Raw genomic sequence first — 24,727 nt, 5'->3', positions numbered from 1 at the left:
ATATATTATATAAGCAAATCAAGATAAAAAATTAAAAAAAGAAAAGAAAAGAAAAAAGGAGTGGGTACCAAACGCATTGTGAGCATTTGTGGTCGTGTAAGAAAAAGCTAAACTTTGACTTCCCTCCACCAATCCCCACAGGAAGTACACCATGAATGCCTCGTATCATCTTTTTCCCCGGGAAACTCTATTCCCGCCGTGGATGCTAAGGTGGTGCATGGTCCAGCTCAGCAATGCGTGGATGCTGTCGGTGCAACCCCCGATCCCGCCACGTCATCCCGCCATTTTGTTGACACACGCCACTCAAATGAGCAGAATGCAATTTAGATTTCATTTTTTATTTGTTCAAAGTTTTGAAATCGACTGTAAATTGGTGTAAACTGCGTTTGTCTTAAATACTACTTTGTAAATGACATGGTTGTGGAGAAAACTTTAAGGTTGTTGTAAAGAAATTCACTTGCAAAATTCTTTAATTGAAACATGAACGATAATCTTGTTAGTTCGATTCCATGCAGAAACAACTGTTCAAAATCGAAACATACAGTGATTTGAAATCTAACTTGTTGATTTTGTGTTGGGATTATTTGAAAATTATATTTTGAGCAAAGTATCAGTATACTTGACATTGTTGGTGAATTATGTGATATGTAATGGATTAAAAATACTTTTGAAAAAATTGTCCTAATTATTCTCTCAGGGGTTGGTTTGTGTCTGCAAAAATCAATATTAAAATGTTGATGTGTATGCTTTAAAGAAATTGGCAAGTAAAATTTATTAATTTTAAAAAAGAAAAAAGAAAACCCAAGAAAATGGAGCTACTCAAACAAAAAATAGCTCTTAAACTTCAAACACAATGATAGAATTGAATAATTTTATGATAAACATGTAATGGAAATCTAAAACTAATGAACAACTAATCTTAATGGAAAAGGATTTGTTTATATATTTATTTTTTTAATCAACTTGAAAGGTCATTTTTTTGTACATGTGAATGCAACAAATGCATAACCACAACTCTTTGTCTCAAGAGGAACACAGTAAGTTTTTACACTTGTTACTGGGTTGCTTTTGTTCATTGTAAATCTTTATAGAAGTATATCTGTTATTCATGGTGGCATGAATCTAACAGGGTATTAAACTTCAAACAACTCTTTCACTTGCTTGCAACTTTTATTGCATATACATAGATTTAATTATCCTCAAAATGAAAAATTAAATACACTCAAATTTATTGAGGTTTATGAAATACAAACTTTAAATTATATATCTATATATATATATATATATATATATTAAATAGACCCAGGTTTTCACTAAATTAATCCACCCATCCTAACCATGATGAAAAAACAAACAACCTCTAGATTCATTTCTCCACTGATGGATGTACAACCAATGAAAACCAACCACATTCATGGTGATTACCATCTTCTTCATCAAGGGTGGGTCGATTTAGTAAAAGCCTGGGTCTATTTTACATACATATATATATATATATATATATAAATACACATATATATTACTAAGAAAAAAACATTCAAAGTGCTAACAAATGCATGATTCTGTCGATTTGTGTGCAATATTGAGCACATGGGTTACCAAAGTTTCGCAATGCATGCAAATATCTGAATATGGTTATCTCAAGTCATATTTAGAACACAGCATGGAGTCCAGTACAACCTGCTATTATCAGTTTGAGTGTTAAAGTAAGAACTCACCATCAACCAAATTTTCTCATCGTTATAAATAAATAGTACATGAAACAAAATCTGATTGTGTAACTGAACTTGGTATAGTGCTTCACAGATGACGATAACCCTTCTGAAAATATTTTCAAATTTAAAAAATCCCACTACACAAACACACACCCGCATAGATGTATATATATATATATATATCTTTACAAGTAAAGAATTTTGAGAAGAACTCAAATGCACTCTATGCCTTTTTTGACCACTGTCACAAAGAGATTCGAGACTTCGTCTTTCCTTGGAAAATAGCTAAGCATCTCCTCAAAGCTCTATCACATCCAAAAAGACTCCCATTATAGTCCCCCAGAAGAGCTCATCCATCCATACTTACTCATCCACTAATATCCATCCATTACCCGACCTCAGTCTGCTCAGCATTCCAAGCACAGCCTCATCCTCATGCATGACTGTGGGTGAACGAACGGGTTTGGTACGCGTGCAGATGGGATTGGGCATCACGAGGAGGGACACCCCCCTTCCGAGGGGACTCATGATCGCGGAATCTGGCCAGTGGGGAAGTTTCGAGGAGCGTGATCTCCTCCTCCTCCTCCTCCAAGAGTGGGTCTTGAAAGTGTGTGGGTCTTGAACGCCACCTTCTTAGTCTCATCTTTTCTCTTTACACAATTCCCCTGGCCCACACAAGTCAATGCCATGTAGGATAAGCGGTTTTGGGAGTTGGCCACGTAGATGCCCCCCACCTTGACTCGCCGAACCATCTAGAATGCTGTGGCACGTCTTCACTGGATTAAAAAGAGATCTCTAACTTGTTCTTGTGGCCAATCAGGGTTTTTGAGTTTTGACTATGCCTTTGACGCCGAGTTTTTGCGACTCCCCAGAGTGTATCAAAGATGTATGTTCTCATTCATTCTCTTCTATTCTCTATATACGAATGTACATATCCCCTTCAAAACATAGACCTAATTTACTAATTAATTGTAGCCAACTTTTATGGTGCAAAAATGAAAATAAAAATAAAATACAGTAATTACCCTCACAAACAGGCCAAGATTTAATGGATGCTACACATACTTACTGACATTGTGTCTGTTCATCCAAGATTAAATAACGCAAAAGGGGAATATGTACAAAAGGTTATGTTCGTGACATGTATTTGCAAACCTACAAGAAGTTTTGAGGCAATTTTCTCCCGAGCGCCTTCATAGGAGAAAAAGACAAAAGATAAAGAGAGAAAAAGTGATAAGTTGATTTAAAGTAAGAAGGGGATTATTTACCAGGGAGAAGGGGGGGATATTGTTTTGTTTTATCCGGAGGGAGTGCCCCGGTTGGCCAAAGAGGGGAAAAAGAAAGTAGGAAAAAAATAAAAAAAGCCGCACCTGCCAAGCCGCTGTACGGTAAGTTCCGGAGAGGCTTCGTGAAGACGACGAGCGTAGAGACGACGACGAGGAGGGAGCGTGTTTTCCGAGGTCAGCGAACGATCAGGACTATCCCGAGGTGGGGGGTTCAGTTGCCACTCCGTGCCCACTTTCTCATCAATCAGCCACTCACTCCATCGCTCCCCAGATACCCTCTCCTTCACTGCGACTTGGCGCTGGCTGCTGTTGCTGTTGCTGTTGCTGTCGTCGTTGATGTTGCAACCCAAAATTAAGTCGATCTCGCCCCGCCAATTCTCGCTGTGAAGGGTCTTTTGAGAGCCTGTGCACTGCCAGGGGTTTCATCGCCGCAGGAGATAGGGAATTGGGATGACGGTGTGTGGAGACTGCGAGAGTTAGTGCGAGAGGATCGGTTGTGCGAAGGATTCGAGCATGTAGTGAGATTTTGCTGGGAACGGTCCGTAGGGTGGTGGTGGGTTGGCAACACTTGAGTTGAGGGCGAAGAGACGTTATTCAGGGCCCCGGTGGCTGTTCCACTACGCAACCGGTCTTTGTTTCTCTTGCTGCAGAATCGCTCCTTGCTTGGTTGCAGCAGGAAGTTGTGTGTGGGGGAGTGAATTCGAGTGCAGTGGGAATTCGGTTGCAGCTTTTGACTGGCCAAAACGGTGTACAGACAGGTACTGAGGAGGATTCGTTGCCGACCCCCTTTTTTTTTTTTTTTTTTTTTTTTTTTTTTTTTTTCCCCCCATGCCTTGGGTGAGATTGTGTGTTTCCCGTTGGCACGTTTTTTTCCGTTGTGAATTTCTTGGCCCACTCGGTGATAGATAGATTCTGGTACTAAATTCGTTGTAGAGGCTTGTGTTGTCCTAGCCTCACGAGAGGAAGCACGATGGGGGTCTCAAACTTACGAATCCTGTTTCTGTCGAAAAACGTAGTTTAGTTACTTGAGGTGGGTGGTCGTAACCTAAGGCGCACGCAGGATAAAAGGATGTGCGAGAATAACGTCAATTGGCGTTGGGGCCTCTCCTTTCGTGAAGTTGGGATTTCTGCCTTGGTTGGTGCCGAGAATAGGAAAAGAGCTCTTGCTGATTCTAAGCTGTGCCGTATAGAAAGCTAGAAGTGTCGGAGTAGTCAGTTCATTGGCTTCGACAAGCATCGAGCGTAAAAGAGAAGATCACAGGGCAGTAGTAGAGTTTAAGGGTTTCTTCTAAGTCATCACGAGGCGTCCAATTGTCACTTCTTGCCTTTTCAGATCTGTTTCCTTGCAATCTTGGCCGCTTCGTAGGAGATTGCTAGGATAATTGAGAGCAGAGAGTCGATTTTTCTCAATGAAAATCTCTTGACCTCCGCTTCCTCGCCTCTCGCTATCTGCTCTGCTGGGCTTCCTTCCATCCGTCGTCCTTCTGGCGAATGACACTCTGTTCGTAGTCGAACTCTCGTTGGAGCCTGCTTTCCTTTGTGACCGCCTGAAGTGTCGAATAATTCGCAGCCGTTTCTCATTTCTGAATTCGGTAATGCTCAGAAACGACAGGCCTGGAAGGATACCCCTTGACTCTTCGTCATAGCTAAGCATTACTTGTGCTTTCCTCTTTCCTCTAGCTGAAAATTTTACAGTTCTGTGTGAAAACCTACCTCTTGTAGCGCTTAAGTTTTTTTTTTCTCCAGAAGTTCTGCTGGTCAGATGTGCAAATCGTAGGTAGTGGTAATCTCTTCTTCAAATAGTCCAAGGAACAACGCTTACTGGCAGTTCAGGCAGTAGAATTTTCTACGTGTTGTCTACTTTTCACTGTCGTTGCGTCATTATCTCACAAAAAAGCGACTCCAGAATTTCCTTGAGCACTTCTTTAACTTGATGACCGTCTGGGTCGATGTGTAGCTGTACGGACTATAGCTCTGTTTGCAAGCTGTTGGTACATTCTTGCATGTTTAACCAATTTTGACCGTTAATTGGCCGTTTACTACAGCATAATTTTCTTGGACTATATAGGCGTTTCGAATATCCTTATCAGATTTTTCTATCAGTTCCTCATTCGGAGCTGTTTGCCAGGCTGATGCCGTCGTCTTCTAAATTTTAATTATTTTTTATTTTAAAATATTTCGTTTGTTAATTTTATACTCAAAAATAGGATTGCCTCATTCTCAAGTCTTTATGTTCAGAAGCTGCTCGAATGAAGGGCAATCCTGTGAGCTGAATGGTACTAGTTTGATTTTTTTATAATGAAGGGGTAGTGTTGCGTGGAAGTTGAGGCCAAACGTGTGTAAATAGATCCTGCTCGTTTCCAAGCACACTGATCATAGTGTGCACCATGTTGTGAGCATTTCTAATGAAATTATGTGACATGTTCTTACAGTTGTCGTAAAGTGGATGAATCATGGCAAAGATTGCTCACAGAGACCACCTGAGCGGAATGGAGGGGATGATCCTAAACCCAGGAATAGGCATTGCCTTCGATATTGAAATTTCAGAATGTGTCAGTTCCAATTCCCCTGTACCCAAATGGCTCAGACAACGTCTTGAGGAGAACTTTGAATGCAAGGCCAAAAGTCTTGAGGATATTGAGGCGAGGCTCAAGGAAGCAGACTTGAGACGTCAGGTAATTTCATGTGCTGCCAGCAATGGAAACGCAGAGTTACGGACTAACTGTAGCCTGTCTCTCAGAAGTTTGTTGGCTTGTTGGAGGAGTTGCTTGCTTGCTAAATTACGCAGCAGAAGGAAGTTTCAGCAAATATTGTTAACATAAGGTACTTTTTACTGCTGTCAAATGACCAGGAGATTTCACCCTTACTTAGCATCTCTCTTCTTTTTCTTGCAGCAATTCCACGAATGGTTGGCAAACAAGGCACGTCCAAAGTGGAAAGTGAGTCCTCCGAACTCGCCAAAATCTGGAGATCTGGCGCAGCGCCTTGAAGCTAAACTTTCTGCTGCAGAACAGAAGAGGTAGGATTTCAGAATGCCAGCTTTGACTTATTAGGACGCAAACATTAAAGAATAGAAAATTATGAATCCACGCTGGGGTTCACATCATATTATGCTACCTCCGTGACTTAGAGAGTGTGTTGGTTCATTTTAACTACTTAATTTTTCATTTTAATTCTTTTATTTCACTTCTGTTTCCCCTAACGGCTCTTTCAACGATACGGTATGCCCAATTCGGAAGAGGACGAAAGACGCTGTACTCACAGTAGACATAATCTTTTCTTTCTAGCTCTGAATCAAAATCAACCCACATAAACCTTCAACATTTATCCGCTTTAAAAAACCTGCATCTGTTCTTCGCTTGTTAGGGGTTTCACAAGCGACATATTTTTTGTTCAAGGTCGATCACGTCTTTCTTAATTACGTTCTCTCTGTCAGGGCGGAGATCCAAGCACAGGAGCAGATGAGACTGGCTAGGGTTCATGAACTACGTTTGGCAGCTAAAACTGAAACCCAGCTTCGTATGGAACGAGAACGAGAGGAGCTGGGTTTCAAGGTCGAATTACGCGTCCATCAGGCGGAAGTCAATAGACTAGCTCTCTTGCAGGTTGAGAGACAACGTATCGCTGCAGCGCACGAACGATTGGCTCATTCAGCAGTTGTGAGGATAAACCAGGAGGGAAAAGACCGGGAACGTATTGAAGCTCTCAGGTTGAATATCTGCCAGAAAATTGCGGCTGCTGAAGAAAAACGCGCTTGTCTCTTAGAAGCTGAGAAGAGTCGGGCTCAGGCTACTGTTCTTCAAGCTCGACGAGTAGCACAGGAGGTTGTTCGCGAGCGTGAGTTGGAGCTAAGGAAGAAAAGGGAGAAACTTGAGGCACGACTTCAACGAGTAAGTCTGCCCTTACTCGTGCCTTTATTTGTGCTGACTGGCCGAGGATCATTGGACTTGCTCATGAGCTAACCTACAGCCTTACTCATTGAAGACGAACCCAATGCTTTTAGTATTCAAGATTCTATATTGAAGTCCGATAATTATGAGAGAGCCAGTGATCAGCAACTAACTGGTTTTAATCATTCATATTCATTCAGGCAAGGGGACAACGCGCTGAGTTTCTGCGGCAGAGAGGAGGCTGCAAAGGATCATCGCACAACCATGGACAGAAAATCAAGCACGGCGATCGACTTTGTCGCAAACTTACTCGGTAAGAACTTGGTATAATATATTCTGCCACAGCACACAGCTTCAAGGATATCTTTTGCGCCGTTTGTTCTACACTTGCAAGCTCCATGAATTTTGGTTAGTGGAAAACGTGTTCTCGTTATTGTCTTTCTTTGTTCAAACCCTGATTTTCTTTTATGCCGTTCAGATGCTGGAGGCAGTTTTGCCAATCTAGAAGCACGACTTATGCACTAGCAAAAGATTATTCAGCGTGTGGGCTAAACGGGAAGTCAGTGAGGGCAATATCTTTTGAGCAATTGGCATCTCGCATTACTTCCCCTGTTACACTTCGAACTGTGAAGGCACTTTTGGCTCGAATTGAGAGCCGGTTGAAGCTTTCCTTGGAAGGTCAGTCAAGCAAAATGACATGTATTGATCACCTTCTGAAACGGCTGTTACCTCCAGCTCGGAAACCTCGTACTACGGTCGGTAGTGCGCTCGGCAAGAAAAATCCGAGTGCTTCAAGTTTAAAAACAACAGATACCAAAGGTGTTCAAGCACAATGTACTGTTGCAGCTTCTAAAGTCAAAGAAGCTCCAAAACCTGCATCTAAAGAGCTGGAGCGGTATCCAGTCCGTGTGTTCCTTTGTGCTTACATGATTCTGGGTCAGCCTGGAGCTGTGTTTAGTAGCCAAGGACAGCGGGAATCGGCTCTCGCAGAGGCAGCAGCCAAGCTCTTGCCTGAATTTGAAGCTTTAATTGGAATCATTCTTGATGGACCTACAAGTAGTTCGCCCGGTTCATCTTCTCCGAACTATCCTCCCGAGAAAAGGTCAAAGTATGACTGGCCGGCGGATATGTCCCCTACTACTGTATTGCCTTCACCACGACCGTTTGCTGCCCAGCTTGCTGCGTTCGACGCAGCTTGGTGTGCTTATTTGTATCAGTTTGTTGCCTGGAAAGTAAAGGATGCCAAGGCTCTGGAGGAAGACATGACTCGGATGGCTTGCCAGCTAGAAGTTTCTATGCTTCATAAGTGTAAAATTCCACAAGGAGGGAGTGCCTCCGATCTAAGTCACGATGCACAGGCAATCCGCACCCAGGTATGCACTTAGGTCTTCTAATATTCTCTGGTTGAGCTATGCTTTTCCTGATTGTTTTGTATGATAACAGGGATGGTAATAGTTAACATATAAAGATGTGCCATTTTGACCTGACTATGTATATGTTAACGCGTGCTTCTTAGACACACATCCTCTTATCACAAATGTTTTTAGTCTGCGGAGCATGTGACATCTACCTCCATTTTACACCGACTTCGCGGTTTAATTTGTACGTTTTGATTCTAACTTTTCGGACGTTTTTTATGTTACTTACAACACTGAGGGTGACATTTGTTACAGGTGCTTGAGGACCAAAAGCTATTACGGGATCGGATCTCCCACCTTACAGGTAGTGCTGGCTTGGTTCGCATGGAAGAAGCTCTTCTAGATGTGCGGACTAGGTATGCAGAGGCTCCTGAAAGTGGTTCTCCTCCTCCTTCTCCTTTCAGCACTCCCATCAGATCTAAATCGTCACCGACATCACCTGGTTCAGTTGTATCCTCGGCTTCTTCACCCGAGGACAGCAGTGTAGGAGCCAACGCAGGTAAACCGAGGGTTGTGAGATCACTATTTAGGTTTCCACCTCCTGTGTCAGCTGAACCAGCTTCACCAACTGCTTCTGAGAACCTGGCAAAACTAGACGCTCAAAACTCCCAGAGCTCCGTGCCAAATCATGTTGGAGCCGAGCTTACAAACGAGCAAATTGTCAACGAGATGCTCCATGATTCGAAATGGCACCTGCAGGAAAGTCCTCATTTAGTCTCTTCTGTTAACCCATCCGCAAAAAAGATCAATGATCTTCAAGATCAGGTGCGGTCTATAATGGAGAATGCGTTTTGGGATAATATTGCTAGTGGGTTGGCTCAAGAGCCTACAGATTACAAGCGTGTTGTTGATTTAGTTGGAGAGGTGCGGCAGGAACTTGTAGCTCTTGTTCCTGAGAGTTGGAAAGATGAGCTTCGGGAATCTATGGATTTGGAACTGATAACTCAGGTTAGATCTTACTCACCCATTTCCCACGTTGTCGATGCTTGAAATGCCTCTATTTTCTCCAATTTGCTTTTTTGTTTGATTCTCAATACTGATTGTATTCGGTGCAGATTTTGGAGTCTGGAAGTAATGATGTAGACTATTTGCGCCGATTATTAGACTACGCATCTGGGTTAATTCTGAAACTAGGTTCTCCAGCTCGCGACAGCCCTGCAAAAGCTGCGCATGGGTCCTTGGTCAAGGAGTTATCGGCAACAGTACCTTCGGGCAGCAAGCCTGCACAAATTGCATTTTTTACAACTCTTGTGAAAGGTCTTCGGTTTATTTTTGAGCAACTGCAGGTAGTGTCCACTTCTGTTCTCACTTTATGTAGTTTCCATGTCCTTACCTCTTGAACTTTTGTCTCTCGTTATGTTTATGTTTTGAAAGAATTTTCGCTTACAAAATTGACATTATATGTGGAGAAAATGCAGGTGCTCAAGCAAGACATTAGTGCTTCTCGGTTACAAGCAATCGCTCCCCTCATTGGTGGGACAGTTGGTATCGATTATATGCGTAGTACCTTTTCAACCCGACACCAGCTTACCACAGCATCCTCCTTTGCTGAAGTCGCACATCATCTCCCAAAGACAGTCTCTTGGTTTACTGAAGCACTTAAAAGTTTGGAGCAGGAGAAAATGGAATTGGAAATGTCGTTAGCTCCAGCAGAGTCAGCACTGCAAATGCTTCCATTGAAGCCAGCTGGTGCAGGAATTCCACCGCCATCATCAATGCGTACCGGAGGACGTCTCAGTGTATCGAAAGGAGCAACTGCCGCTGCACCCTTGGCTGAGTCTGCAATCTCTTCTTCAGGTTTGATTCTCTTCAGCATGCTCTTCGTTGTACCAGTATGTTTCATTATTTTGCCGAAGCTGTGAGACTGATGTTGTGCGTTTGGGAACATCTTCAGGTCAGAGAAGTTTTCCTGAGGTGCAATGGAATTGCAATGACACTTTGGTACGCTTGGGCCTCCTTCGAATTCTTCGCAGCAATGAGGCAGCGAATGTGGAGTCCATAGCGGAGACTCTTGCTCTTAATACCTCAAGGCTTCTTGATTATCAAAATTCGTTTCAGCAAATTCTTGTTATAGCAACTGGGTCAGTATTTCAACGCCCTTCACTTTCCAGTCAGTTATGTTCGATCTTTGTATAATGATCTGTGCCTTGTAAAGAAGGAATGTTACAAAGATAGTGATTGTATTAATAGTTTTAACATTTCCGTTTTAAACCATTGGCCAATTCTTAATGTCGTGTATTGGTCCCATCTTCGGGTTCTCACATCCGAGGTTAATCTGTCGTGATAAATGGCTTATCAAACTTACACTTCTATTTAATTGGCAGGCTGCTGATAGCTCGGCAAGGGTTGGTGAGTCAAGGCATTGCGGGCCTTCAGTTGGAAGACATTATTGAGAAAGGAAAACAAAAGCTTGAAAACCTTCTCAATAGCCCAACAGCCTCAATGACTCAAATTGGGTCTATCCTTGCGGAGATTGCCAATAGGAAAGATAAAGATGGAACGGTTGATCCTCCTGTAACACGCATGAGCTCGGAGCTCATGACGAGGGTTCTGAATAAGAGTTTGTCACCTGAAGATACAGTCTTTGCACGCGTGTCTGCTGCTGTTGGCACCAGCTTACGAGCACTGCTAATCCTTGGCAAAGGCCCACAGGGCATGGTCGTTGCACAGGCAGCCTTGAAGAGGATTGGCGGGCTGTATTTGACGGACAAGGTAGTGGCCACCGCTGAAGCTGCCGAGGTGGTCGCAGAGGTGACGTGTAGAGTCCATGAGCCGTGGTACTCTTGCATTCTGGAAGGAGTTCGTAGCCAACATTAGTGCTTTACCGACTTTGTCCTTTAGTGTTCGACGTCACGCACGCCATGGAAGGGGTCGATGTCTCATTGCATAGTGCATCCATGCTAACTCTTGTGACACTGCTTCATTTGATAACAGCAGTGTTACATGACAAGAAGGTTGTGAATCGGTGAGGAACGGTGAAATGGTATACGATCAGAGATTACCGTGTATAGTACAGCTGCCATGTATATAGAAAATGCCTTGTGTTTATGTTTCATGTATAGAGGAAGAGATAATGCTTCCATTGGTTGTTCATAATCATTGCTCGGTTCTAAAGCCGCGGCGTTTGTATCATTCGAATGGTTACCATCTCCTTACGGCGTGTCGGATTCTATTCGTAAATACAATAAAGATTCTTCCTGCTTCATTTTCCATGCTTTTCCTCTCTGCACTTTTGAGCTTTTTCAAGCTCTTTGCGTAGTTGATTTCTTGGATTGTTTGTGGAACTCGCCCTGTCGTTTGCTTTTGTACCGTTGCACCATTAGAGTTCCTCGACAAAGAGAAATAAAAAGAAAAAATTGAAGACCACAGGCCAGCAGCTCAGCACCTAGCGCACCCCAAGATAGTCTCGACTTCACTCTTCTTTGATATACGAAGCTACTGTTGTGTATGTATCGCATTTTATTCGTTGGGTCCTCTGCTCGGAAGCTTTTTAAAATTTTAACGACCTGCCCAGCACATCTGCACACGAAAAAGCTCAACCTGGTCACGTTTTACAGAGATTTGGTTCTAGAATTGTATGCATCTGGTGAGTTGGGTGCGGTTTGGAAAGGATAGGAAGGAGGTTGGGCAGCAGGGTGGGAGCCGAACCGTGCTTCTATGTAGTTGGAGCCGTTACCGAACCTCTGTTTCCTTTTTCCTATTCAAGCTGTGACTCTGCAACCTCGTTTCTCTCCATGACTTCGAAGGTCATCCGCATAGTACAATTCCATGAAGTTTTATACCTATTCTCTCATTTGATGTTTTCTCATGGCCCTTCTGCAACGTGATGCTCTCGTCAGACAACATTCCACTACTGACCCTATTCCTGACGAACTCAAATCCATAGTGGGTGTTGTAGATTGTCGGATAGAACCAGAAGATGTTTTCAGACAGATCTCTGAGCGAATTTCTCATTTTCACATCAACTAATGGAGGATTAAGTTTCATTTTGATGGAGAGTGGGTGACTGGGCGCTTTTGAAAAGCGGTGCATTGTGCTTGCGCAAGTTTTGAGGAAACGCCAGAAGGTACATGGCATTGTCCAATCTCGTCGTTGTGAAATTTGATGATTTGATTCTAGGAGAGGGTTTCCAGGTTTGCCGTTGTTCACTGCATCGTTAGCTTTGAAAGGATTGGATGCAAGTACTTGCAAATTTCGCAAGTGCCACCCATTGTCGAAATATTGGCCGTTCATTCAGAATGTTTCTGAAGTGACCGAGGTGCTCCACTGACAAGAATCAATCGCCTCCCGTTGCGACGAGAATTATGTATTCCTCATACCGGAATTTTCTGATTGTTGGTGGTTGAGTTTGCCATAGGTAGGCCTGGTGGACACTATGTTGCGCTTGGTGGACAATTTGATCGGTTTCGTACTTATTCTTCTTGTGATTGCCTTTTTATCCTAGAGTGCCTGTAAAAGCCTTGAAATCCAACTTTTCTTATAATTACAATGAATATCCCAGCCAACTATATAATCCAGCATTCTACAACAGATGAGGTGCGGAGGTTGAGACATTTCCTTGGCGGACGTCTATCGAAGACCTTTTTGCCTTTCCAAATCTACTTTCTCGCGATTCTGTCGTTCCGTGATAGATGAAGAGGTTCGATATTAGTACAGAGTTCTGGTTGTTGACACCTGTCATATGGCCATTGCAATCTACTCGATCGTCATTGCTTTCAAGTGGTTCTCCAGCGCATGGATGGCAAACCTCTCCAAGACGACATCAATCTGTATTACACATGCTGCAATTTGTGCTTCGATTGCTGCAGAGATCACACGTCAGTAGGTCTCAAAAGAACTGCGAGGTGTGAAAATTTGGCTGGGATATTCATTGTAATCTTTTTTTAATTCTTTAATTTTTTCTACTTCGTAAAGACTTCATTGAAGAGACTGGTATGCCCCACTGGATATGGACATGGCATTCTGTGCGTAAACTCCCTTGAGCTTTAAGGTTTGGAGGTTCGGACGACGTTTGTGCCCTTCACTTCAACCTCCTCAAGGAATTTTTCATCGAGATGCTTTGTCTGAACTTTCCGAAAATAGTTTCTGCTGATCATTCTTACTTTTACCACTTAACGTATCTTTGTTGGTATCTTCAAGTTTGGAGTCCTATCGCTTTTTTCTCTGATAAGAATCTGAGGATCGAAATTAAGTTGTTGTCCTCCTCTACAATCGCAGCTCCTTTTCGGTTTCGTGGAACTTGACATAGCCAAAATTTTGATTTCAGAACTCTCAGAGCTGGTGTCAATGTCGGGCTTTTAACTGTAGGCATCTGTTCTCGTTTCTTATTAGGTGCAAACTGAATGAAGCATGGCAACCTCAATTCACAGAGAGCCCTTGGCTGGAGGGGAGGGAAACATGATGGGTAATCCTGGCACGGGCGTCGCTTTTGATATTGAAATCTCAGAATGTGTCATCTCCAACTCTCCAGTGCCCAAATGGCTGAGACAACGTCTGGAGGACAGTCTTGAAAGCAAGACGAAGAGCCTCGATGAAATAGAGACAAGACTCAAGGAAGCAGACTTGAGACGTCAGGTACTTTTGGTAATCATCTTTATATCACATTTTGTAACTTTTCTTTGTTAATCAGACTGTTCTTTACAAACGAGGTTGTTTAACAGTGCTAGTACCGAACATGCTATTTTGCAGCAATTTCATGAATGGCTGGTGAACAAAGCTCGGCCGAAGCGGAGAGTGAGCCCTCCGCACTCTGACTCAGAAGATTTAGCTCAGCGCCTTGAAGCCAAACTTTCTGCTGCTGAGCACAAGAGGTAGCACTAGCAGGAAGATTATAAATTGTCAAAACACTCTCTTATGTTTTGCAACTGTAAGAACTTGATATGTATTGCAGGTTATGACTTGCTATGATTGTATGGGGAGGTTGGAACTCATGCAATAGTTATGTTTGCACGACCTTATCTTGATTAGCAGGGCGGAGCTTCAAGCCCAAGAGCACATGAGGTTAGCCAGGATTCATGAACTCCGGTTGGCAGCCAAGACAGAGACCCATCTGCGCATGGAGCGAGAGCGCGAAGAGTTGGGTTGCAAAGTGGAGTCACGAGTTCATCAAGCAGAAACCAATAGATTAGCTCTCCTGGAACTTGATAAACAACGCCGGGCTGCTGCTCATGAAAGATCAGCGCATTCAGCAGTGGCCAGAACAAATCAGGAAGGCAAGGACCGAGAGCGCATTGAAGCTCTTCGGTTGACCATATGCCAAAAAATAGCAGCTGCTGAGGAAAAACGTGCTGGTCTCATTGAAGCTGGGAAATGCCGCGCCCAGGCCACTGTCCTCCAAGCTCGACGAGTCGCCCAAGAGGTTGTACGTGAACGAGAGTTGGAAAGAAGGAACAAAAGAGAGAAACTTGAAGCACGCTTGCAGCGTGTAAATCTCCATTCCTTACTGCTAACACCCTCACTGATCAGTATCTAAAATGATGGTGTCACCAAGAATTTGTTGTTCGCTGAATGTAGTGAATGTTTTGGGTAAACCAGGCGCGAAGGCAGCGTGCAGAATTTCTGCAGAAACGTGGGGGTTGTAAAAATTCTTGCCAGCAGAAACTTCAACAGGGTGACCGCCTTTGCCGCAAGCTCACTCGGTGAGAACCCTTCAAGAAATTACTCAATATGAAGCTGGGAAGGTAGGCTTATAGAACTTACATTGGCCTGATTGCTTGATAACTACCAGAATCAGAATTTTTCTAGCATTATGACAACCTATGAAATTTGTTACGGAAAGTTATGAGCTGTCGCTTGAATTGTTAATCGGTGGGATTCATGTGCAGCTGCTGGAGACAGTTCCGACAGTCCAGAAGTACTACATACGAGCTGGCACAAAATTATGCAGCATGTGGGTTGCACGGGAAGTCTGTCACATCCATCTCCTTTGAGGAGCTTGCATCCCGCATCACCGCCCCCACGACTCTTAAAATTGTCAAGGCACTGTTGGCTCGGATGGAAAGCCGTCTAAAACTATCTCTCGATGGTCAATCCAGCACTACCACGAGCGTCGACTCCCTGCTCAAGCATGTTTCACTACCGACGCGCAAATCGCGTCCACCAAGTGCCACCAGTCTGATGATAAGAAAGGACAAGGCTTTACGTGCAGGCAAGCTTCCCCCAAGAGACCCCACTGCCTCTCCGGTTGCTTCTGGAGCCTTTGATCTGAAAAATTGCTCTAAAGAAGCCGCAGCTGAGACAGAGCTCGATCGATACCCCGCTCGCGTATTCCTATGTGCTTATATGATAGTGGGCCAGCCAGAGGGGGTGTTTAGTAGCGGCACGGAGAAACGAGAGCTGGCTCTTTCAGAAGCAGCCGCAAGCCTTTTACCCGAGTTTGAAGTTTTGATGGGAATCATCCTCGATGGTCCTACGTCCACTCCGGCAGGCTCTTCTTCTCCTAACGGCTCTCCTCAGAAGCGATCACGAACCGAGTGGCCCTCAGAAACCACAGCTCCTGCTCCGTTGCCTTCATCCCGACCATTTGCTGCTCAGCTCGCCGTATTTGACGCAGCGTGGTGTGCTTATCTGTACCATTTTGTGGCGTGGAAAGTGAAGGATGCCCGGGTACTGGAGGAAGAGATGACGAGAATGGCCTGTCAGTTGGAGGTTTCTATGCTTCTCAAGTGTAAATTTCCTGGAGATGTCGTTGTTATCAACCCTGATGTTCAGGTCATTCGTACTCAGGTAACGGCTTTTGAATTTTTGCGCTATCTGAACGATCTTGTTCCAGTAGTTATCAAGACGTTTATTTAATTGCTACTTCATCATATTTGGGTGACATTTGCTGCAGGTGCTCCAAGATCAAAGACTACTGCAGGACAGAATCATGCATCTTACTGGTGGGGCTGGTGTGAAGAGGCTTCAAGAAGCCTTGAGGGATGCCCGTACTAAACACGCTCAGGCTGTCGAGAGCGGTGCCCCATTAATTTCTCCCTTTGTCACCATAACTGGATCTGGATTATCTACTGATGCAGATGGTCCTGCTAAGCCACCTCCTGTAGACACCAGTTCAGATGTTGGTCATAAATACGATCCTAAAGTTGTTAAGCCGCAATTTAAACTGCCACCTCCAATTCGAAGAATTCCAGTGAATCTGATGCGGGAAAAAGGTCTAGAGACACAGGAATTCTCTCCGACTCACCAAGGTGGTGAGCTTTCAAATGAGCGCATTGTGAATGAGATGCTCCATGATGCCAAATGGCAGCTGAAGAAGGGAGGCCCAGAGCTTTCCTCTGCTACGAAACGAATGATAGAGACTCAGGTATGGGTAGTAACAAGAAAGATGATACCGCTTAGTTAGTTCTCGTTTCTCTCTTTTGCCCTTTTTGAAGCCTAAATCTACGCTGCAGTTGAAGCTATGTTAAATGTTTGCAGCATTTTTGTGTACTTATCAGGCGCAGGTACGTACAACGATGGAGAATGCGTTTTGGGACGGAATTACGGCTGATTTGGCACAAAAGCCAACTGATTATAAACGATTTGTGAGCTTGATAGGGGAAGCCCGAGAGGAACTCGAAGCCCTTGTCCCTGAAGGATGGAGAGACGAGCTTCGGGAGTGCATGGATTTGGAATTAATCGCTCAGGTCATTCACCAATTTCAACGAAGATTCTGCTTTTAAATTGAACAAGTGTCTTCTGTGCTGTTGTCTTTGTTCAAGTTAAACTCATTAGGATGCTCTTTTGTAGATTTTGGAGTCAGGGAGCAATGATGTTGAGCACCTGCAACGACTGTTGGACTATGCATCTGGATTGATCTCGAAGCTGGGGTCCCCAACTCGAGATAGTACTGCTAATAGTGCTGCTCATGAGTCTTTGGTTAAAGAATCAGCAGCAACTGTGTCTTCAATTATCAAGGACTCGGATGACGCATTCTTCACCACGATTGTCAAAGGCCTGCGTTTCATTTTTGAGCAGCTTCAGGTAAGATACACCTTACCCAGCACGCCGTGTTCTCAGAACCATCTGGCTCTTGCAAGCTCTACTTTCTTGACCAGGATCGAGAGATTTCCAATTTTACTTACCTTGGTCGTTTGTTGAATATTGCAGGGGCTGAAACAGGACATGAGTGCTACTCGCTTGCGCGCACTGGTTCCTCTGATCAGCGGGACTGCTGGCGTGGAATACATGCGCAAATCTTTTGCAACAAGATACCAGCTTGAAACTGTGGTTGCTTTTGCAGAAATTACCCAGCGCTTGCCGAACACGTTGAACTGGTTTACTGAAGGTCTTCAGAACATCGAGCATGAGAAAGCAGAGTTGGAAGTCTCACTGGCACTTGTGCAAGGAACATCGGCTATTGCGCCATCGGTCGCTGCAGGGCTACCCCCTTTGTCATCAATGCGCACTGGTGGACGGATTGGTGTTGCCAGTGGTCTAACAGCTGCCTATTCAACAGCTGGGTTTGGGCTTCACGCTTCAGGTGAGTTGATTCATCTGAATGAGCTTTCCAATCTATATGAGAGGCTTGTCGATCGTCACTTTCTGAGTAAAAAGCAGGGGACTCATTACTGAGGAACTATGCAGGTGGCAAAAGACTTCATGAAGTAGAATGGAAGAGCAATTTGACGTTAGTGTACCTTGGCTTGCTACGTATTCTACGCTGTAATGAGCCTGCACAGGAACCGTGGGTACCGGAGACTCTTGCTCTCAACACCATACGGCTACGTGACTGCCAGAACGCTTTTCAACGAATCCTTGTGATAGCCACTGGGTAAGTAAACATTTCTATTCCTTGTTCAACTAGAAGGTTATCGTTCTGCAATCATTCTTGCGAAATCAACCTCAAGTCTTGCCAGTGAAACCACGAAATATATTTTCGATTCTTTACTATTGAGATCAATAACGATTCTCTTGAATCCTCTTTTATTTGATTCATCTTACAATCGTTTTATTGGAACTTGTAGTTTGCTGGTAGCAAGGCAAGGGTTAATTACCCAGGGCGTTGCGCCACTTCAATTGGAGGTCATTATGGAGAAGGGCAAACAAAAGCTTGAGGTCCTTTTGAATGATCCGACAGCTTCTCTGACTCAAATTGGGACAATTCTTGCCGAGATTGCGAACAGAGGAGATGAAGTGGAGACGTGTTCAGCACCCTCTGTGGCTCCTGTTACCGCAGAGCTCATGACGAGAGTTCTCAAGAAGAGCTTGTCTCCAGAAGACCCAGTGTTTGCACGAGTCTCTGCTACCGTAGAAGCTAGCTTACGAGCACTACTCATTCTTGGCAAGAGCTCGGAGGGCATGGCGTGTGCTCAGGCAGCTTTGAAGAGGATTGGTGGGGTATATCTCATGGACAAGGTCACTGCAACAGCCGCTGCCCTGGAAGTGCTCGCAGAAGTGACATGCCGAGTTCATGAGCCTTGGTACTCTTGCATCATCGCTGCAGCAGCACGGACTCAGCAGCTGCGCACTGCAGCAATACCCGCGGAATAGAACATCATATGACATGCTCTTGTGTCCTATCCGAAAGGCTTTGCCAATGCTGCGCTGGTCGTTAAGGATGATATAGAACAGACCGGTGCATGATTTCTTCAACAAGCTCCTCAAGAACGACTGTAATCATCATGTTCCATATTTTGGGACGTCTAGCAAATGGAAGTGACACAAAAGATAACGGTTGTTCAGCAGTGACGACTCATTCTGGCGTTATTACGTTCATAAATCCAGAACCGACGCCATGATAGTTTTATTAAAACTTTATGATTTCCTTCAATTAGTTGCAATTAACATAATACTGATAGTTTGAACATCTCCATTCTTTTTATTTGTGCAAACAAAATTTAAATGCTTGACCCAATTTGTTAAGTTACTGACGGATACATGACGATTCAATCTGTGATCCGCTGTACTAGGAACTCTGTCGAAGGCCGACATTCAGCGTCTGCTCACGTTGTCTCAGGCAAGAGATATGGCTTTGACTTAGTTAACCTTGCGTCAGTGAAAGTAGTGCTGCTGACTGAAGTGGGTCTGCAATTCTAGTATGCAAGATATCTGATTTTGTGTTTCGAAATTCTGTGGACATCAAGGTTCTTCATTCGTTCCGATTACATTGTAAACTTTAACTGGGATTGTTTTGGATTTGTGACTGGATTCCGAGCCAGTGTCACAGGGAAAGTCTGCTTAATTTTCATCAAATATGTGTGTGTTTTTTAGTGCCAATTACTGTGACTACCTTTGGTTCTATTAAGGATTGGATAGGATGGACTATAAACTTGTCAAGAATCATGGCAAAAGCCTGCAGGCAACTTGGTGAAATTGGAGAGCAAGCTTGTGTTGGGTGATATTGAGGTGATGAAAGCTGTCCTAATTCTATTGCTGGCAACCATTTATCCTCCACTTTGGTTTTATGTACTATTTTGTTTCTTGTTGACTTGACTTGTGCTTGGTGTGCTAGTGTATGTTTTTTAATAGCAAGTTTGTAAATGTGTTAGTATATATTTTCTATTAACTGGTTTGTGAGTATGTTAGTATAGTTTTTAGTTAGTCAATTTGTGGAATTTATTTTTCAAGAAATTGTTTGGAGTTTATGTTTAATCAATTATAATTTCTTCTCTTGCCAATATAAGAATATGGGACATATTTTAATTATGGTTCAAATGTTAAAATTAAGTATTGAGCATGTATCCAAATAACCAATAGTATATTGTTTAAATTACAAAATTAGTTTACAAATTCACTCTTTGTAGTAAATATGAAGAAGCATATTAGATTTTGGCTTCTTAAGAACATGTTTAATTTTTTTTGAAAAATTCTATTAAATATTGGACAATGCAATTAAGTTGCTTATTTATCTTCTTGTTTCTTGTTTTTTCTTATTAAGATTTTCATCAAAAAAATCTAACTATATTTTATTATACAATTGTACAAATATTTGTAAATCTATAAATTTTTATGTTATGTATTAAAAATGAAATTTGTTCCAAATTACATACAATGAACTTAATACATAAATCAAATTGACTAAGTTGTAAACTCACTTTCTAAATTTTCTAAAATTAAAAAGAAAAAAAAATAAAAATTGTGCAAGTAATGAAATTATGTATCATAGAAGACATTTAATTCTTACAACAAAAAATTCAACTCAATTTACCAAAAAATAAATAAAAATAGATTAAAACGAATTCTATAAAAATTTGAGATAGATTTTTAAATAATTTAGTTTCAAAAAACACCTTATCAATTAAATGTCTAAATGATTTATTTTCATGTTTTTATTCTTATAATTAAATTTCAATTATCTGACTTTAGATACTATGTAAAAATAAAATTTTAATATTTAACAAATTTACTTAGTCTAAAATTTATTATTATTATTATTATTATTATAACAAAGTTAAATTAAGATTTTTTATTTTTATTTCTATTTTTTTTGTAATGCCTCTACTATTTAAAATAATTATTTTTGATAATGTAACAAAATTTCTAAGTGTTTTTTTCTTCTTCGAACTATGTGTCCATAAATGAATTTACGATGTTGCTAATACCACCATAATTTTTGCTACTCTACAGCAATTAATATTAATAATGTGAGATTATAGTATAAAATCAACAACTAAGAAGGCTAGTACTAGTGGCTGAGGGTTTTTGTAGATTCAAATTGGTCTCAAGTTTCAATCATGGCAACGTGCTTGATAGATTATATATGTTGTATTTATATGTTGTGTTTATATATTATATTGTATTTATATTTCTCAGTGCTTTATCACTTCTCCTTAGCACTTCGTCTTAGCCCTCCCTCGCTCTTGCAAAGGGCCGTAAGTTCCAAATTTGTGGGTGGGAATGGGCAAGCATATAAAACAATTGTTAAAATTGCACAAAATCATGATAAAAAAAATTATCGTGTTACTAGCTGATTACCTATTCCTCTGCGGCCGCTTCCGGAATGCTACAGGTTTCGTTTCTAGGTGAAACCCAACATTCTCTTTTTGGCGAGTGCCGGTAAAGAAGGTGTCGTGCATCTAAGTGCAGTGGGCCATTCTGTAAGCTGTGGTGACACCCTGCAAACCTACTCAGGCGTGTTGTGATCTGTAACAGAAGATTACTCGAAGGAACCAGGAACAACATAATAATAGATCTCCAGCGACTATGATACTCAGTGATCAACCAAAAACCATATTGCAAACATTGGCCATTAGCACTCTACTATCTTCGTGGTACATAGCAGATCCTCCTGCTCACAAGTCTAATCTCTATGCTTCGTCCTCTTATTCTCATATTCACCCATCCTAATACACAGAGAATCTTAAGCTGCACAGACTGTTCACATCCGTGCCCCTTGTCTTCCAGAATCTCCGTGGTAAGTGGTTGAATGTAGACTTGTGGACTTCACTATGAGCATGTTAAGATGCACCCGGTCCTCTAAAACTTCAATGAGAATGTGCGCTGCCCCACCTGACCCTGTCTGTCGACCTGGTATATAATCTTCTGCCATGATGCGAAGTGTAAAACCTGCCGACATTAAGCATCTGCAGAGTACGTCCCACGGCTAATGGTGCAGAGAACAAAGGTGACAGGACCAGTTGCTTGGAGATGAAACGTATCAATTGCTCCGTGTACAGTTGGATTGTCACATATACAGCACAGCATAACATGAATCAACTTTCAATCAGCTTGGGCTAGTTAGGAGCACCTTCCACTATCGAACTCTTGAAAAAAGCTTAGTGTAAAGGGCGATAGATGCATTGATGCAAGCTACAAGTCCTCACCCAGATTACGCCGCTTCGACAATCGTAGAGAGAATCTTCAGACGTGCTCAAATCAACTTATCACTGTTCAATACTCAAAACGTAGGCTTTGGAAGCCCTGCTGATATTATCTCAGAAACTCTTTTCCAGGTATACAAGTCAGGGATCCCTGGCTCGAGTTGCTTCATAAGGTTAGGGCAGGGAGCAATAAATGCATCACATGCTCCATCAATCAGTTCTGGATCACCTCTTGACCAAATTTTCAATGTGAAACTTGCAGTTACTGAAAAGAAATCGAACGTGATTTTCAATATTACCGAAGAAGAAGATGAGGTAGTTGTGGATACCCTCTGAGACCTTATCAGGAATGACAAGGAATTTGCTGTACAGAAGCGTTTCCAGAATTCCTACGAGACAACCCACAAGCACGTCGAAAAAAAAATGGCGGCCCAGAATGATTCGAGACGATGTGGTAGAAACGGCCCAGGAGAAGACGAGCCAGGTAATAATGCTAACAAGCAAATTCGCCAACTGCACTCCCTCGTCTTGGATGTCGAGTCCAACCTTGTTGCTAACCAATCTCCTGAAGAATGGCAGCCAAACATTGGCAGCCTGATCCTTCCACATTGGCAGGTACATGGTGAAGAAGGTGACCACCAGGATCGGTCGGGTGGAGTTTTCTAAGTCGAAGGTTACGGAGTGTGGTTGACAACTCGACGACTGATGCCATAATCGGACATAATATTTGATCACCGTCACGATGACCAGATCAACAATAAAAGCTCCAAGAAGGTTGAAGAAGAACATGCGAACCTCGGGAGTGAGCTTCTTCTTCGGGAGTAGATATGTGGCTGCCGCTGTCGAAATCAAACAAACACCGTCACCAGAAAGCTCCATAGCCCGTAACAGGAGGTACAAGAATAATCGAAGGCCTTGGTCGCGAAGCCAACACGTCAATCTCTTGTCGTAATACAGTGCACGATCCAGCCAACCCGCTGGTTCAGGATTGAAAAGACAATCACATAGCGTTGCAGTTGATAGATTATAGCTTGACTTTTTCTTCTTCGGATTAGGCCTTAATCCAGTTTTTGAGCTCGATCTTGGTCGTCGGCTTGTTCTTCTCCTACCCCTGGACCGTGTTCGTGATCTTTTTGGCATTGTGCTCGTTTCACATCCATTCATTCTTAAAAAAATTGCAAACGACTGAATCCGTTTGTGGAAGGTAATCTACTACTTGCAACGACGTTGAATTGGACGTGAGAACTGAAAATTGAGCAGCATGAAAAGGAAGTTGGAGGATAAGAGAGCGGCTGTTTTGCATTGTAGGCACCTGTGGCTTCCACCTCTGGCAATCTGAACCAGAAGTGGACTCGGTTGGGTTGGCAAATTAGGTTACACAACATCCTGCCAGGAAAAAATCACATCATATCAAGTGAAATGAGTTACTAGCGTAGTCTAGAGTTACCTCTAGTACGTTGTTAGTTAGTTAGTGTGTATCTCTGAAAACAATAGTCCAATACGACTCGTGTGAAAGACGGATTCCATTTCAGCCGGATCAAAAAATTGAGAGGTGTCATACATGAACTCCCACTTGAAAAAATCGAGAAACACTTGATTCTGCAACCTACTCACACCACTGAAAAATCTAGTTGTAGCGCACTCCGAGAGAACAATATCTTCGACCTAAAAATCTCCTCAATCACTGAAATGAAGGTACAGCATTTCAATTGCGGAGACGAATCTGGAGCACAACAATCCTTTCTATGCTCCAGCAAATGAAGACGATTCCGCTACAATGAAATTCATAAAACTCAGAATCCAATACAAATATCAACATAACTTTCACCATGTGATGAGAGTGGAGAATAATGAAAAAAACGAGAAAATTCGAGTAATGAAGAGACAGATCATGTTTTCTTCACCCTCCACTTTTCCGAAATTGCGAATACAGGTTTGAACGCGTCACACTCACTCTTGAAGGTTACCCTTGACTGCCTTGCTCTGAACATGCAGATTAGATACAGATTTTACACTACAAACAGCTTCGTCTTCGTCTTCTTCTTCTTCTTCGCAATGGCAAAATCCATTAACCCATACAACTTCTAAAAATGTTTATGTACAAAACTTGGACCTTTGGGATAGGGTTCTGTTTCCCTTTATCTTTTGCAACCAATAGAAATCAAACTTGCTTTCATAACCACCACCGAGTTTTATTTTAAAATAAATTTGTTAAAATAGTGGAAAGACTTTTTCTAATAGAAGGGTTAGATACAAATACGATTTTTATTTTTATTTTTATTTTTTTGACATAACAAACGTAACATGATTTGACATAAAACTTCAAAAAACAAAAGAACAAAACAAAACAAAAAAAGCCAAAAAAACAAAAAGTAAAATTTTATACATGATTGTCATCAGATACACAGCATTATCAATAGAATATGTGTATAGATGGTTTTTATAACTGTTGTATACTTAAGTGAAGACTTCATTCAGTGCATTTAAATCACGAGACTTGGTCACACCATTATAAACTCTTGCGCAAAAAATTAAAACTTAAAATTATGTGACCTGAGTCAATGATTGACAATTTTGCATTGTTATCTGCATTGCATTGACTAACAAGTTTGCATTGTTATGCGTTGACAATTTTGCATTTTTTTGCATTGTTATACATGGATTATAGTTGGAGTTGAG

At 42.3% G+C, this 24,727-nt stretch overlaps 3 protein-coding genes and 1 long non-coding RNA gene across 9 annotated transcripts; 2 read left to right on the top strand and 2 right to left on the bottom strand.

Moving 5' to 3' along the window:
* The first annotated feature begins 3,179 nt into the window (after window positions 1-3,179).
* LOC112272702 (uncharacterized) lies at window positions 3,180-11,519 on the top strand. Of its 3 annotated transcripts, none has more exons than XM_024500734.3 (11): window positions 3,180-3,759; window positions 5,434-5,676; window positions 5,896-6,020; window positions 6,438-6,891; window positions 7,092-7,204; window positions 7,370-8,264; window positions 8,565-9,257; window positions 9,365-9,595; window positions 9,728-10,106; window positions 10,204-10,390; window positions 10,634-11,519. In XM_024500734.3, the coding sequence occupies exons 2-11, from the start codon at window positions 5,455-5,457 to the stop codon at window positions 11,124-11,126; spliced, it is 3,792 nt and encodes a 1,263-aa protein (XP_024356502.1). In that variant the 5' UTR covers window positions 3,180-3,759; window positions 5,434-5,454; the 3' UTR covers window positions 11,127-11,519. The 3 variants fall into 3 exon arrangements, with proteins under 3 accessions (XP_024356502.1, XP_073384949.1, XP_090100999.1); XM_073528848.1 differs by lacking the exon at window positions 3,180-3,759 and adding an exon at window positions 4,454-4,593; XM_090244873.1 differs by lacking the exon at window positions 3,180-3,759 and adding an exon at window positions 4,593-5,277.
* LOC141044478 (uncharacterized) lies at window positions 9,716-12,099 on the bottom strand. The gene is made up of 2 exons (XR_012216006.1): window positions 11,958-12,099; window positions 9,716-11,828 (listed from the first exon to the last, which is right to left on the bottom strand). It is a non-coding gene; the product is annotated as an uncharacterized LOC141044478 (long non-coding RNA).
* Window positions 11,896-19,155, top strand: LOC112272701 (uncharacterized). 4 transcript variants are annotated; one of them, XM_024500732.3, is made up of 12 exons: window positions 11,896-12,375; window positions 13,641-13,883; window positions 13,998-14,119; window positions 14,280-14,733; window positions 14,844-14,947; window positions 15,134-16,034; window positions 16,141-16,611; window positions 16,745-16,933; window positions 17,037-17,270; window positions 17,397-17,769; window positions 17,874-18,060; window positions 18,254-19,155. In XM_024500732.3, the coding sequence occupies exons 2-12, from the start codon at window positions 13,659-13,661 to the stop codon at window positions 18,777-18,779; spliced, it is 3,786 nt and encodes a 1,261-aa protein (XP_024356500.1). In that variant the 5' UTR covers window positions 11,896-12,375; window positions 13,641-13,658; the 3' UTR covers window positions 18,780-19,155. The 4 variants fall into 4 exon arrangements, with proteins under 4 accessions (XP_024356500.1, XP_024356498.1, XP_090100997.1 ...); XM_024500730.3 differs by having other exon boundaries at window positions 12,039-12,375; window positions 13,641-13,892; XM_090244871.1 differs by lacking the exon at window positions 11,896-12,375 and adding an exon at window positions 12,990-13,153 and having other exon boundaries at window positions 13,641-13,892.
* A 2,287-nt stretch (window positions 19,156-21,442) lies between these two features.
* LOC112295809 (uncharacterized) lies at window positions 21,443-24,645 on the bottom strand. Its single transcript, XM_024547782.3, has 2 exons — window positions 24,003-24,645; window positions 21,443-23,434 (listed from the first exon to the last, which is right to left on the bottom strand). The coding sequence occupies exon 2, from the start codon at window positions 23,210-23,212 to the stop codon at window positions 22,274-22,276; it is 939 nt and encodes a 312-aa protein (XP_024403550.1). The 5' UTR covers window positions 23,213-23,434; window positions 24,003-24,645; the 3' UTR covers window positions 21,443-22,273.
* Window positions 24,646-24,727: the final 82 nt, after the last annotated feature.

This window comes from Physcomitrium patens, chromosome 19 (genome assembly GCF_059467195.1).
Source record: "Physcomitrium patens ecotype Gransden chromosome 19, ASM5946719v1, whole genome shotgun sequence".
Lineage (NCBI taxonomy): Eukaryota > Viridiplantae > Streptophyta > Bryopsida > Funariales > Funariaceae > Physcomitrium > Physcomitrium patens.
This window is presented reverse-complemented; position numbering and strand designations above follow the sequence as displayed.